General features: G+C 38.9%; 1 protein-coding gene across 5 annotated transcripts in view; it reads right to left on the bottom strand.

Moving 5' to 3' along the window:
- Positions 1–16,803, bottom strand: part of LOC134336674 (peripheral-type benzodiazepine receptor-associated protein 1) — a 321,894-nt gene that overhangs the window by 207,089 nt on the left and 98,002 nt on the right. For 3 of the 5 annotated variants that reach the window (XM_063031029.1, XM_063031032.1, XM_063031031.1), the window contains exon 1: positions 7,710–8,199. The exons of the other annotated variants lie outside the window; for them this stretch is intronic. In XM_063031029.1, coding sequence (XP_062887099.1) covers positions 7,710–7,835 — 126 coding nt within the window. In that variant the 5' untranslated portion in view covers positions 7,836–8,199. Of the gene's footprint in view, positions 1–7,709; positions 8,200–16,803 lie in introns of those variants that run through there. 5 annotated transcript variants of the gene reach the window in all.

Below are 16,803 nucleotides of genomic sequence, written 5' to 3'. Positions count from 1 at the left end.
TGTCTAGCTTGTCATTCTCTGTATGAATTTGCTATACTTCAACGACAAAGTATTAGCAGTACAAGTCTAGTATCTTCAAATATTTCCTCATATGGCAAACTTAAATCTTTGAAACAAGTTTAATGATTCTTTACCACCCTTCCCCTTTGGCAACCACACCTTACAGGTCAGAAGTCCAAAAACTGCTCACAATACTTCAGGTGAGATGTACATGAAGTCCTAAACAATTGAAGCTAAATTTACAAACACAGAATGTTGGAGTAACTCAGCAAGTCAGGCAGCATCTATGGAGGGGGAAGTAGCCAGAATTGGAAGGTGGGGGAGCGGGAGGAGGACAAGCTGGGAAATAATATGTGAAACAAGTGAAGGAGAAAGTAGGTGGATGTGAGAAGGGGAATGAAGTGAGAAGCTGGGGAGTTGATGTGGAACAGGTAAAAAGCTGAAGCAGAAGGAATCTGATAGGAAAGGACAGTGGAACATGGGAAAAAGGAAAGGAGGAGGGGCATCAGAGGAAGGTGATAGGCATGTGAGGAGAAGAGAAGGGATTAAGAGAAAAACCAGAATAGTGAATGGAAAAAGGGAGAAATGGGGTGGGAGAGAAATCACCAGAAATTAGAAAAATCAATATTCATGCTGTCAGATTGGAGGCTACATGAATACTTAGACAGAATTATGAGGTGTTGTTCTTCCAACCTGAGAGCAGCTTCATCGTGGAAGTGGAAGAGGCCATGGGCCGACATGTTGGAATGGAAATGGGAAGTTGAATTAAAATGGGTGGGAAGGCCGCCTTCTGTGGCAGATGGAATGAAGGTGCTCAACAAAACGGTTCCCCAATCTACAATGGGTCTCCCTGATGTTGAGGCCACATTGGTAGCACCAAAAAAAAAGTAGATGATCCCAACAGATTCTCAGGAGAGGTGTTGCTTCATGTAGAAGGACTATTTTGAAGCTGTGAATGGTGGTAAGGGAGGTGGTGTAGGGGCAGGTGTGCACTTGTCCCAAGTGCAGGGGTGAGTGCCAGGAGGGAGATCAGTGGGGAGGGATGAGTGGACAAGGGAGTCACATAGAGAGCAATACCTGCAGAAAGTGGATGGAGGGGAAGGGAAATATGTATTTACTATTAGGATCCCATTGAAGATGGCAGAAGTTATGGAGAATGATGTGCTGGATGTGGAAGTTTGATGAGGAAGGCAAAGACAAGGAGAACTCTAACCCTGTTATGGTGGCAGGACGATAGAATGAGAGTTGATGTCTGAGAAATGAAGGAAATGCAGGTGGGTGCAGCATTGATGGTACAGGAAGGGAAACTTTGTTCTTTGAAAAAGGATATATCAGATGTTCTGAAATGGAAAGCCTCACCCTGAGAACTAATGAGATAGAGATGGAGGAACTGGGAGAATGGAATAGTATTTGTACAAGTGACAGGGTGGAAAGAAGTATAGTCAAGATAGTTGGGAGAGTCAGTATGTTTACAAAAGATATCAATAGACAGTCTGTCTTCAGAGATGGAGACAGAGAGATTGAGGAATGGGAGAGAGGAGCCTGAGATGGCCAATTAAATTTGAAGCCGGGGTGGAAGTTGCAGATAAAGTTGATGAAATTGACAAGCTCAACATGGGTGCACAAAACAGCATCAATGCAGTTATCAATATAGCGCAGTGAGTTGGGGAGCATTCCCAGTGTAGGCTTGGAACATAGACTGTTCCACATAGCTAATGAAAAGACAAGCATAGCTGGGTCCATATAGGTGCTCATGGATTTGGACAAAGTAGAAGGAGCAAAAAGAGAAATTGTTAAGGTGAGGGCCAGATCTGCCAGACAGAGAAGGGTGGTAGTGGAGAGGAACTGATTAGGTCTATTGTCTAGAAAGAAGTAGAAAGCTCTAAGGGCTTCCTAATAAGGGACAGAAGTGCATTGAGACTGGATGTTCATAGTGAAAATGAGGCAATCGGGGCAGGGAATTTAACAGTGACTTGAGAGATTGAGAAGTGAGATTTCCTTACTTCTATCATCAAATCATCTTCTAATAAAGTTAACTTACTACTACCATATCAAATCATATATTGTACCTGCACATTTTCTTTCATTGACACATCTATAAGCATATCTCTAAACATCAACCTATACCATCTGACACCATCTGAAAATATTCATTTTTGTCCTGTACACTGAATGGAATTACCTCACAGAATTCTACACTATATTCCAGTTGAAACATTCCTGTCTACTCAATCAGCTTGTTAATATCTTCAAGAAATCTCTTAATCTCACAATCTCATTTAGTTTAGAATTGGAAATATGCTATTTTATCTCTTTAGCTGAATCATTGATGTGATCTATGAATAGTAAGGGAAAGGCATTAATCCCTGCTTGACAATTTAAGGAAATCTTCATTCTTACTCTTTTGTTTATTGCCTAAAAAGCAATTCTGAGTCTGGTTAGTATATTCCCTCCCCAGCCCATTCTACATACTCTAACCTTGCTAACCAATCTCCTGAGTGCGACCAAATCTTCTGAGTGCGACCAAATCTTCTGAGTGCAACCTAATCAAAGCCTCCAATAAAGCCAAATACACATCCACTGATTCACCCTTATTTATCCCATTTGTCACACCCTCAAAAGTCTCCAGCATATTTGTTAAATGTGATTTTGCTAATGCACATTCATACTGATTCTACTCAGTCCTAACATTCTTTTGAAGAAGTTCAGTTATTACATGCATGTTATAGATACCAGCATTTTTCCATTCTAATGCTAGGAGGCTAACGTGACAGCAGTTCCCTTTTTCTCTCCCCCTCCTTTCTTAATTAGTGAGATCAATTTAGTATCTACAACTCCAGAATATACTAAACTTTGGAAAATGATAATCCGAACAGCTATTATCCCTGGAGTCATGTTCTAAAAGCTCGAGGATATAGATATTTGGATTCTGCACTAGAAGAGGATTAGACCACCAGATTTGATGTAGGATCTAAAATACTATGTTGCAGGTCTGATCTCCAGACAACAGAATAATTCTGGTAAAGATTAATTTCTGATGGTAGGTTTGTCATACGAGGACAGATTAAGCAGATACTCTTTGGTTTAGAAGAATAGAAAGTGGTTTACTGATATCTCCAATAGACTTCTGAAACCTAGCAGGTTAAAAGTTGTTGTTTTTTCTGGCACCATGTCTAAACCAGTGGCTCATAATTTCAAAATAATGGATCTACCATTTCAGACTGCACTGAGAAGAGAATAAATTTCTTCAGTTTGAAGATGGTTACTTTTTGAATTACATTTCACAAGAGGGCCGAAGAGATTCTGTCATTGAAAGGGAGAGATTGTAAGATGTTTAGTTATTAAAAGAATCAAGGGACTGCGGGTTAGTGCCAGAAAGAAGCATGATGAAAGATCAGCCATGATTTTAACAAATGGTAGTGCATGCAAGGTCTTGGGGTGGTGGGGGGGGGGGGATTGTGATGGGCAAATGGCTTTCACCTGCTTCTGTTTTGAAATATGAGTTCAGTTACTTATTGTCTATGTTTTCTACTTGTAATGATGATAAACATATGTTTTAATATACATTATTAGAAAAATAAATATTTTAATTTTAATTTTTTAAAGCAAACTTCAATTGTTTCTAAATATCAGTATTTGCTTTAATTTTATGTCTGAACTACAATAATTTATCACTTCTGGTGTGACAATGTACTTTAAAAATATGAAACAGAATCAAAATTGCTCCTTGCGTCACAATGAGCATGCACTATTCCAGCTATATGACAATACTGATTACTTGTCCTATATATCACATATGATGCAATTGTACTGAAGGCTGATAGAAGCTTAATTAGCGTAGTAACTGAGTTATACATATAACGTTTTCTAATGGACCTGGTACATTTACTACAGCTGCTTAAATAGGACAGTGCTAACTTGCTGCTTTCACCTATGAAATAAGTGTACTACTCAGGCAGTAACAAAAAATAACAATTTTAAAGCAAAACAGTGTGGATGAGGGTGAAAAGCAGAAAATTCTAGAATGATCAACAGAAGAGAACCAGAGTTATGATCTGTAATGAGAAATGGCAAAAGTCCAAAATAAGTAAGTTTTAAGATGTAGTAGAGAAAGGAAAGAAATGCAGGAAAGATCAAATAACAAAGGTCAATAACGTGAATGATGGTTGGTGATTATCAAGAAAAAAAATTAATAAAATGAAAAAAAGAAACAAAAGACAGGCCTAGAGGAGTTGCAGGTGTGTAAAGCCAAACTAATTTTTTTAACTAAATAGTAAGTCTGAAGACTGCGAAGTGTCTGACTAATCAGATGAGATAATGCTGCTTAAACTCAAATTAAGCTTCACTGGAAAAATGTAGGAAGCTAAGGACAGAGAGGACAGAATCCAAATGGGGTGGCAAATTGAAGTGACAGGCAATTGGAAGCCTGAGGTCATTCTTGTGAACTGAATGAACACTGAACCCACCATTGGCCTCTGTATTGTAAAATAAGAATCTCAGGCGAGTTCTTAAATAAAATTTACACCACATGACCAAAGGAGGATTAGTGTAGATAATCTAAAGTTTCATCTAAAAGGTATGCTTTAAGAAGTATGTGAAAGAAGGAAAGATAGAGAGGTGTAGTTATGGATAAGTATTGCAAAGATTAAGATGATGAAGATGAAAGCTTGCCTCCAATGATACAAAGTTAAAATTTGAAGAAAACGGATCTATCAGAGGGTCAAAGCACTACAGGGAATTCAAGATGTAGGGAGATGAAAGAATATGGAATGAAGTATTGTAGAATTTTAAAAGCTAAGACATGTTCAACTGGGAACCAGTGCAGAATGGCAGGTGGGCAAGACTTGAGGACAGAACAACACGAGTGGAAAATATTATATGATCTCAATCTCACGAAGAATACAATGTTCAATGCTGTCCAGAGTGTAATAGAGAATTCTAAAGGTAACACAGGCTTGAATGAGAGTGTTGTACAGTCATCAACAGATGTTTATTACCACTATCTCAAAAACTGAAGTATATCATAAATTTCAAGCAGTATTGTTAGATGAAGTTGAAAGGGGAGTGACTTAACTGGAAGAGAAACTTTACTGGAAGCATCAGACTAAACAGGTTTTTTTGCATTAAGTAAACTTGTTTGGCTATTATATTTTTCTATTAGCAAACAAACTGCAACAGCTCCACTAGTGCCAAAATACTATTCAAGGAGACATTTACACTGTCAGGGTATACAATAAGTGTGAAAATGGCCTTAATTAAGGGAAACAAAAACAGAAAATGATTGCAAACACAAGATTTTATACATAAATATGACATCACCTCCATTACATCTGAGGAAATTACCTTTGCCTCCTAATCCAATACACATTAAAGAATGGAACCAGAGCACAAAGTTATATCAATAACAACGTAAACAGATAAACAATGTACTGTGTAAGGATTATAATTCTTTGTCATTATCCATTATTTCACTAAATTTTACATCAGATTTGTTTCAACTTCCTTTCATTGAGTGTAGAAGAAGGACTCACATAGTTAGAGTTGGAGGGGTGGAGAGAGTTTGGAAGAAGAGGAACTAGATACTTTTAAGTGGATAGTTCCGAAATTATTTCAGATATAAAGACCTGTGATACAGATATAAAGACTTATGTAGCTATGAACCATATACTTAAGGATTCTGTGTGAACCTTGACATCATCAATGCTTCAGGCAACATATAAACACCACAAACACAAACATACAAGCACATGCATATTCTCTTCAAAAGCAGTAAGACCTTCAGCCTAATAACTATATCATAATGCCTCCTTGGAGCACTATTAAGTCAGTTCGATTTACCTCATTTCATTCAGCAGCTACAGATAGAGTATAAACACTCCCCCAGGGAGTGCTCTAACCAGACACATGGAGAAGACTCATCACCACTCATAAATTCATTGGCATTGCCTTGTTTAAAAAGCTGCATAATGTATGTAATAAAGCACATGACTGCAGTGCACTGTAAGGACAGAAGACTCTGCAAGACATGACAAAAGAATGCTGATGTGACTTGATGGACACCAAGGGAATGAAAATTATGATGTCACATCAGTGGCATGGAGTTTTGCAATCATAAATGTCTGTTAGAATTGGAATAAAACATTTAAGTTCCTATTTGGCAACTAGAAGCCTTATTTTTTGTCTCTAAGTCTCTAACCTTGAATGAGTCTCATAATTCTGACCAACAGCTTAGAATGAATTTAATCACACATACAAATGCAAGGTTAAAGCAAAAAGAATGATCAGATAGCCCAAGGGACACAAAATAAAAATATATCTAAATATAATTGTGTTCAAGTATAGTGTCAGTAAAATGTAGGTTATCTTGACATTGTAATTAAGGAATTTATATACCATCTTGAAACGCTGCAGTGAAACCCCAATGTATTATAGGAAGTCTAACAAATACGAAGAGGGTATTGGGGAGTATTTTTGTTCAGTTCATTTTTCTGAACATTGCTCATGTCAAACATATGTGTAAAACAGAACTAGAAACATAGCAATTGCACTAGTGTTTTAAATAACAATTTCATCATTCAACAAGATCATGGGTGATGTACAGTATGTTCCAGGTCTAGATAAATATCGTTGACCCTTATTTCCTTAGTCCTTTAATTAACAAAAATAGGAATATTTCGACACCAAATGATATTCTAACTAACTGCGCTTGATAAACTCCACACAGGATTATATTGCATATATAGCCATTAGGAGACTACCAAATTTAATCAGGTGTTAATTATCAAAATTGCACAAAAAAGATGTATTATTTAGCTTATATTGACATCATCCTCCAAGATTTCCCAGTTATCTTGATAGCACTGTTTTGAAATTGGACATTGTGATATGCAGCTAATCAATTGGTTAACATGTTGCGCAGTGTTACTCACTAGTCATTTTTTCAGGCCAATGTTTGACAGTAAAAGGGTTGTTTTCACAGCTCACCACCATCAATTTTGGACTGCAATAGTTGTTATAATCTCACGATTACATTATACAATTAAGAGTATTATGACACCAGAACCCATATTGTTCTATTATCATAGGCTCCAAAATTGTTGCATAATATAGTCATATTAAGAAATGTCACTAGTTAAGTAAAACTGGTGAACATGTCAGAAATAAAAGAAAGAACTTAAAACCACACGCAAAGCTACCAAATATGAAAGGCAAATATCGGTACATCAGTACATTAAGCATCTTGAGTTTGTGTACATTTCATGCCAACTCTAAGATGATGGCCTGCCTTCACTGACATACTGCAGGGTTAGTACATACTTCACCAAGTTCCGTACAGTAGCCTACAATTTGATTGTAAATAAAATAATCTGACAAAGATTATTTTGTCGTTCTTGTGGAATAGTAGAGTTATAAACAGACAGCCATATTTTGTGAAGAAACCACTGTACTAAAATATTAAATTATGAAGTAAAAAATACTCTTAATGTTTCCCAATAGTGGGTATTATCTCCTGCTGGGTGAGGCATTAAAAAAAGTAAGCAATCACTTGAGCTGAATTTACACCTCCAAAACCTGAATGCCTGCCTGCCTCAAATGGGCTTTGCGCAGTCCTCTGCAGCTGGGACAGTCAGTCATCGTCAGTTCAATCTACATTAAACAAGGTGACGTAGAGCTGTCTCTCAGATACATCTGTGATACACAGCTCTTACCTGCTGCAAAGCGTCCATTTCACATTCATTAATTTTATCACACGGATGATATGCTGGTGTCCCTTCAACAGTGACAAAGAGATCCTGTGATGATGACTGGCTCTCCTCTTCCGTCCGTGTTTCCATTTCGAGGTCTGCTACTTACAGTTCCTGCATCAGCTGCCGGCTTCTACTGATCCCATCATCAACAGAAATTTGTCGCACATCAAGCACGCAACACCAGATTTCTTTCCGGTCAGCAACACAAAAGATGGTAATCTGCAATTTCTATAGTAAGAGAGTGTGTCTCTGCAGTGAACTGTGTTTTTGATTGTCTCCACAACAGCAGGTTTCTTACAGGCAGCCAATGTGCATCACATCTGCCTATTTATTCAGCAACCTCCAGTCCATCATTAGACATGCTGCTCTCTCTTCAGTCACAGAGAACAGCTAACCCAAGCTGCAGTACAGTGCCAGAGATGTACCTGCTTTCCTACTGTTCCCCTATTTGGAACAAATCAACATTAAAACCCAACGCTCTATGGCCACCTTCTGCAATCCACCAATCCAGTGTTCCTCTCAGATTCTGGCCTATCAGCAGACAATGTGTCCCGTTGCCCTAGTTACAGTATTAGAATGCTGTGTTTGCTATTGATTAGAGAGTAGGCGCACCGCAATACAGAAATACAGTCCTTGGAACACTTCAGGAATGATCCCAGTCACAGCAATCTCTCCTGCTGAGATCCTAAAGAATAGCACAGCTTCCAACTGCAGTCCTAAAAGGGGTAATGTGTAAACAATTTCAATCCCAGAAGAGAAATCGTGACAGCCTGCAGCAAACATAGGAAACTTATCAGTCGTCTAACAGGCTGTGAATAGATAGGCGTCAAATGCACCCACAGTGGTCTGCACTGCTGGGACTCCTCTGCTACAGAGAATGAAAATTAACGTAAGCTACAGGATCAGAATCCGGTTTAAATGATCTAACAGTTATTATCAATTAAACACTTTTCTTCCTACATCACTGTCCTAAGATAACATTATATGATAGAACTGATCCAGTACGGAGTAACAACAGCTGTAAATTCTCTACTGTGTAGTTGGCAGCTTTATCCACAGGCAGCTATCAGCATAATGAACTACAATCACTGAGCTACTGCTCTAGTTCTGTCTCAATTCTCCAGCAATGAAAGGAGAATAGGGGACTAAGAGAAAGAATACTTCAAGTGTGCTTGTTCCACTAAGAAGATCACAAGCATAACACAATCTTTAAATGATGTCCAATGAAAACTCTCAGCACCCCTTCTAAATCACAAAATCTCTAGTACATAAGATTCACTGCAAGACACATGTCTCAAATTATCTATGCTTTGGCTAACTTTACCTGCATATCCTACTATTCCTCAATCTTTTATTTACTTAAGGAGAATATTCTTCAGGAAGAGTTAAGTATACCATATGGTAGCAGAGTTCATGTGCTAATATGTCTCTGGGTGAAGAACTTTCCCTGTACTCTATGTGTGGTTCAACCAAGGTTCTAGAGAACATACCGATCCCCCAGATTTGAACTCCATTTCAGAAGAAATTAATCCAGGTGTATATTTTGGCCGAGTTAGTTTCTTTTCAATAACTTCAAAGTTCAAGTACATATATGTCATTATATGCAACCCTGCGGAATGTTTTCCTGCAGACATACTTGATAAATCTAGTAACCATAATAGAGTCAAGGAAAGACCACAGCCAACAGGGCAGACAAGTAGTGTGCTGAGAACAACAAACTGTGCAGATACAAAAAAAAGGAATAATAATAATTATTATAATTAATAAATAAGCAATAAATATCGAGAACATGAGATAAGAGTCCTTGAAAGTGAGGTTGTGGGAACAGTTCAATGATGGGGCAAGTGAAGTTATCCCCTTTGGTTCAAGAGCCTGATGGGGTAATAACTGCTCCTGAAGCTGGTGGTAAAAGTCCTGAGACTCCGGGACCTTCTTCCTGATGGCAGCAATGAGCAGGGAGCACATCCTGGGCAGCGGGGGGGGGGGGGGGGTGGTCCCTGATGATGAATGCTACTTTCCTGCTGCAACGCTCCGTGTAATTGGTCTTATTAGTGGAGAGGGCTTTACTCATGATGGACTGGTCTGAATCCACTACTTTTTTTTTAAAGATTTTCCATTCAAGGACATTGGTGTTCCCGATCCAGCTTGTGATGAAGCCAGTCAATATACTCTCCACCACATACCTACAGAAGTTTGTTAAAGTTTTAGGTGTCGTGCTGAATCTTCGTAAACTTCTAAGGAATTAATTGCGCTTACATGCTGGACCTCTGAAATGATAACACCAAGGAATTTTAAGTTGCTGATCGTCTCCATCTCTGATCCCCCGATGAGGATTGGCTCATGGACCTCTGGTTTCCTCCTCCTGAAGTCAATAATTAGTTCCTTGGTCTTGCTGACATCGAATAAGAGGTTGTTGTTCTGGAACCACTCAGTCAGATTTTCAATTTCCCTCCTATGTGCTAATCGCCACCACCTTTGATTCGCCTATGACAGCGGTCCTCAACCACCGGGCCGCGGACTGGTACCGGGCCGCAAAGCATGTGCAACTGGGCCACGAGGAAACGATATGAGTCAGCTGCACTTTTCCTCATTCCCTGTCACGCACTGTTGAACTTGAACATGGGGTTGCCAACTGTCCCGTATTTGCCGGGACATCCCGTATATTGGGCTAAATTGGTTTGTCCCATACAGAACTGTCCTTGTCCCATATTTCCCCCACTAAGGTAGAGCATTGCTATGAAACCTTTCGTGCCCAAATGGCATGAAGCGAAGAAGCAATTACCATTAATTTATATGGAAAAAAATTTTGAGCGTTCCCAGACCCAAAAAATAACCTACCAAATCATACGAAATAACACATAAAACCTAAAATAACACTAACATATAGTAAAAGCAGGAATGATATGATAAATATACAACCTATATAAAGAAGAAATAATGTATTACAGTATAGTCGGGAAGATGAACGCAAAACCGATTTGTGGGGGGAAAACATCGGCACGTATGTGCATGCGCACACAGGTGCCCGCACAAGGCTTCATGGTCATGGTAGACTTTCCTGGGAACAAACACAAGTGTCCCAGGATTTGACTGCAACAAGGGAGTGAGAAAGTTGGCAACCCTAACTGTAAAAGACATGTTGAGGTGAGTTTAACCCTACTTGAATACACTCCCCCACCCCCCCCCCGGTCGGCCAGTCCACAAGAATATTGTCAATATTAAACCAGTCCGCGGGTCAAAAAGGGTTGGGGACCCCTGGCCTATGACAGTGGAGTCATCAGCAATCTTGAAAATAGCACTGGAATTGTGCTTAACCACACAGTCCTAACTGTAAAGTGAGTAGAGCAGGGAGCTAAACACACTGCCTTGTGGTGCACCCGTGCTGTTGGAGATTGTGGAGGAGATGTTGTTACCAACCGGGCTGGGGTACACAAGGAGGTATTAAGGCCTGAAGTTTACTGAATACTTTTGAAGGGATGATAGCATTGAATATGGAGCAGTAGTTGGTAAAGAGCATCCTGATGTATGCTGTCTAGATGTTCCAGGGTTGAGTTAAGAGCCAATGAAGTGGTATCTGCTGTGGACCAGTTGTGTTGGTAGGCAGATCCAAGACACTTCTCAGGGAGGAGTTGGTATGTTTCACCACCCACGTCTCAAAACACTTCATCACTATGGATATAAGTGCTACTGGACAATAGTCATTGAGGCAGATTACCATGTTCTTCTTAGGCACAAGTATAATTGAAGCCTGCTTGAAACAGTTGGGTACCTCAGACTGCCACAGCAAGAGACTAAAGATCTCAGTTACCACTCCAGCCAGTTGATCAGCACAAATCTTTAGTACTCAATCAGATACCCCATCTGGGCAGGATATTTTCCGTGGATTCACTTTCTTAGAGCATGCTTTCACATCAACCTCAGAGACTGAAATTACAGGGTCATCAGAGACTGTAGGAGTTCGCGATGTTTCTTCCACATTTTGACAGTCAAAGTGAGCACAGAGAGCACTGAGCCCACCTGGGTGAAGCCTTGTTGTCACCTATGTTGTTTGATTTCACTTGGTAAGAGGCAATAGCATTCAAGCCCTCTCACAGCTACCAAGTATCCTTCATTGATTCAAGTTTAGGCCAGAATTACCACTCCAGAGGTTGTACTTTGACATCTTGTAACTTTCTTGGTCACCAGATATGAATGCTTCTGATCTGGTCCTCAGCAGATTGCAGGTATCATGGTTCATCCAATGCTTCTTGTTGAGGAAGACACTGGATGATTTTGTAATGACACACTTGACCATGACTGTTTTTATAAAGTCAGTGACAACTGTGGCGTAGTCGTTCAGATCCACAAATGAGTCCTCAAACACAGCACAATCCACCGACACAAAACAACCCTGTTGCTGCTCCTCTGTTGTCCTAATCTCTGGAGCCTTCCATGTACAAAGCAATCATGAAATAGCCACAAACATTAGCAGTTCATGTTTTTATTTCTTTATAATGTCATAGATTCTATAGTTCAAATAAGAGATATAGGTAGCAGGTTATATCTTTTTAGTGAGGGTCTTGAGAAACGTTGTTATTTTAGTAAATCTATGTATGTTTGTCAAGTTCTCAATGCCACAGAAACACTGGCAATATATATCCAGACAAAGATACTGAGCAACTTGCAAGGGAACTGGCAGATGATGGAGTGCCCTGCATCTGCTACCCATGTCCTTCTCTGCTTCAAGTCAGATGTTTGGGAAGTGTTGTCAGAGTAATCCAGGCAATAAATGCCAGTGCATTCTGAAGATGCTTAAGACTTCAGCCATTGTGACAGTGAAGGCTATGAATATTTAGGGTAAGTAACAGTGTACCAAACAAGTGGGATATTTTGTCCTGGATGGCACTGAGCTTCTTGCGAGTTGTTCGTATTGCACTCCAGGAAAGTGGAGAATATTCCATCATGTGCACCTTGTAGATAATGGGAAAAGTTTTGGGTGTCAGGATGTGAATCACTCACCATAGGATACCCTGCCTCTGTGAACTTTATGTGGCCAATCTGGTTGAGTTTCTGTTTAATGATGGAAGATTTGTTGGCACCATTGAATGTCAAGGGAAAGTAGCTTGACTCTCTTGGAGATGGTCAGGACCTAGCATTTTTGCTGTGCAAATGTTACTTACTACAGCTACATCTTGTCTAGTTCTTGCTGTATGCAGGCCTGGAATGGTTTATTTGCTGAGAAGCTGTAAATGGAAATGAACATTGTGCAATTATCAGCAAATAACCCCATTTTTGGCCTCATGATGGAGTGGAAATCGTTGATTAAACAGCTGAAGATAGTCGAGCTCAAGACTCCAACCTGAGAAACTCCTGCAATAATGTCCTGGAGCAGAGATGACTATCTCCAACAGCTACAACCACCTTTCTTTTTTTAAACTTAACTAAGTCATTAAAAATAATGAATAGTTTAAGTCCGGCACGTCACCACCACTGGCTTTCTTCCATTTAAAATACGCTCCTATTATTTCCACTTTTTGCCTTCTACCTACTAATTAATTTCATGATGTCATTAATTTGTTTTTAAATCCACGATTTAGCAAACAGTCTTTACTGAATGCCTTCTGGAAATTTTATGTACTATGCACAATGATTTTTATATATATTTATTTTCGAAACAAAAATCAGTTTGGATTTTCAGAAACGATTTTATTATAAATCTATGCTGCTCTTTCTCTAATCAGCTCAAATTTTTGCAAGTGCTTTGTTATTGTCTTTGGTGACAGATTCCAAAAAACTCCTCACAACATACACTCAGTGGCCACTTTATTAGGGACCTCCTGCAGCTGAGTGCAGTCATGGTCTTCTGCTGCTGTAGCTTATCCACTGAAAGGTTCGATATGTTGTGCATTCAGAGAAGCTCTTCTGCAAAATACTGTTGTAATGCATGATTACCTGAGTTACTGTCGTCTCCCTTTCAGGAAGGAACAATCTGGCCATTCTCCTCTGACCTCTCTCATTAAAAAAACGTTTTCACCCACAGAACTGACAGTCACTATTGTTTTTTTTTGTTTTTCGCACCATTCTCTCAAAAATCTAGAGACATTTGGACAAGAAAATCCCAGGCGATCAGTAGCTTCTAAGGTACTCAAACCACTCCAGCAAGCACCAACAATCATTCCCCAGTCAAAGTCACTTAATCACATTTATTGCCCATTCTCATAATTGGGCTGAACAACAGCTGAACCTCTTGATCGTGTCTGCATGTTTTTATGCATTGAGTTGCTGCCACATGATTGGCTGATTGGATACTTACATCAAGCAGGTGTACAGATGTACCTAATAAAGTGGCCATTAAGTGTATGTTCATCAAGATGGTCTATAGTTTCTTGACTCCTCTCTTTCATCTGTCTTAAAAATATTATGTTTGAAATTGTGAATTGAAAGGGACATTTCTGTAGTCCAGTAAATCTGAAATATTATAGTTGAAGTATCTACAATTGCTTTACCAGGTTTCTTTAAAATGCTGTGATGGAAACCATTAGGTCCACAAGATTTAGTACATTATCTAATGCAGTTTCCTTAAACTTAGTCCTTGATTCATACTTAGTTACTAGGAATATCAAGATTGTATCTCATTTCCCTAGTATAAATATTAATACAAAGTATTTATTCATTAGTTTTCCCATACCATATTTGTTTTTAAAACCATCGTGGTATCTTTTTATTGTAACATAACTGTACAAAGTGTGCGATAATTTTGCCATCTGTTTTAGTTTCTTTTATACTGGCTTTTTGCAACACTCCGATACCTCTTCAAATCCACACGTCAAAACTAGTCCTTGAACTTGCCCTTCATTCTATGTTCTCTCTCAATTCTCTTTCAGCCATGATTGTTTTATTTGTCAACTAAAGTCCCCAACCCCATTAGAGGTATATACTGGTAGTTAAAGAAGCAGATCTTCTTCTGTAGTTCAAATCTGGGCAACATATCTGACCAGTTTGTTGTCATCTGATTCCATTAAAATTAGCTTTGCTAAACTACTGAATCATAGTAAACATATTACATTTCTATGAACAATTTCACTTTTATCACAACCATCACAATATGATCAAATTCACTGTTAAAATCTTAAGGGAGAAATAACATGTTCTCCTTTAAAATTTTAACAGTAAATATGATCAAATTGTGATGGTTGTGATAGAAATGCAATTGTTCATGGTTGAGCAATTATTAACCAAATATGGTATGTGTGGGATGTCCAGGGAGGGGCAGCACCTCTGATGAAGAGGCTTGTCATGTCCATTCCGAGGAAACTCACTCACATTTGGGCTCCACTGAACACTCAGTCCTCATCTGTGTCTCCTAGTAGCTGTTTGCATGCAACAGCGGCCACGCCCTGGTACATCGCTTCACCAGGCAAACTAAAAAATGTGAGGGCCTCAGAACATGGGGAGATAGGTTTACCTGTCCTCACATGTGATCCGATGGAAAAAGGTGGATGTGATCAATAGTGAGATCTATGACCAGGAAGGCAGTTCTGCAATGCTTCATGGAGATTGAATGGCATGACAAGGCACTGAAGATATCATGGTCATCTGCTACAACCAAGGAAAACCTCAGTTTGTGATGATTAATTGTACCACTGGACCCGGACTTCCAAGGTCGAAAGAATGGAACTGCCTCTGGGCAACAGCTGTTCCACTTAAAACCTCTTGCTTACATGTCTCCTATCATTGTTGGATATGACAAACAACCAACATATAGAAATATGGCATACTTCTATTTGCAAAACCTACTACTTCCTGCCTTCTTGTTAGATGTTCATTATGACTGAACTAGACTTCTCAGTGATTACATTCTAATCTGCGTAAATCAATTGTGTGTTCAAAGACTCCATTCCAGCAACTTCAACATAAAATGCAGAATGACATTTTTCTGAAGGAGGGCTGTCTTGTCAGCGGTATCAATTTTTAAATTAGATATTAAACAATGATTCTGTATGCCCTGTCAGGTGGATATTAAGGATTGCCTAGATCTATGTCAAAGAGCACAATGGCCCATTATCTCATTGGGATTTACAAGGCGTGGTGCATAAACTAACTGCTGTATTCCCTAAACAAAAGCAGTGTCTAAACTTCACAGAAATACTCAATAGATTGTAGAATAGTAACTGTGAGATGTTGATTGAATGTTGTCTTTACCTTGGTAATAAAAAAAATCCAGTGAATGGTCTTTTGAAGCCAGATGGTCTTCAGAAGTACAAGTTTACAGGAGCATTAAAAAGACAAGTAAGGTAATGAATTTAATATTTCCATTATGAAAATGAATTTTTCAGCCAGTACTTTTAGATATTAGATATACAGTTATTAAGAAACAGAGATGTGTAACAAAAGTTAATGAATGCTATCTAGCTGCATTACAGGTAATTACTGTAAAGTAGTGAAAAGTGTCAATGTCAACAGTGAAAACAAGTAGTCCTTATCTGACAATAACTTGCACAGTAATGTCTAGATTTTGTTTACTAAGACCATTTGGTTCCAGATATCATCAGAGTTTGGGCAAAAAGCTGAATTCCAGTGCTGAGTCAATAGCGACTGCACCAAATATTCAATGTAGCATCTAACAAAGTATGACATCACCAAGTCTTGTAAAAATGAAGTAAATGGGAAAACATTCCACAGACTAGAAACATGCCTTATATCTTGGAGGACAACCGTGGAGTTGGAAGTCAATCACCCCAGCCCCAAGAATTCCTGTGAATATTTCCTTTGTTCATCAGCTTCAGCTATTTCAATTAACTATGATATATGATCATCACATTTACACTGAAAGTCTGCTGACTGAACACACTATATCTACCCTTTCTTTCTATTCATCTATATATTCCACTCCATCAATGTCTCTATCTTTCAGATAGATCTCAATTTGCTTTACTTTCTCATAATAATCCCTTACACAAGCTCACTTACCCGTAAATGTTCAACACCTCTTCTTCATTTTCCTATAAAAAACACTTTCATCAGAAGTGGAAAATGAAATACAATGTTGGAAAGTGTACGGTCATGCACTTTGGTG

The sequence above is a fragment of the Mobula hypostoma genome, chromosome 23, assembly GCF_963921235.1.
Source record: "Mobula hypostoma chromosome 23, sMobHyp1.1, whole genome shotgun sequence".
Lineage (NCBI taxonomy): Eukaryota > Metazoa > Chordata > Chondrichthyes > Myliobatiformes > Myliobatidae > Mobula > Mobula hypostoma.
This window is presented reverse-complemented; position numbering and strand designations above follow the sequence as displayed.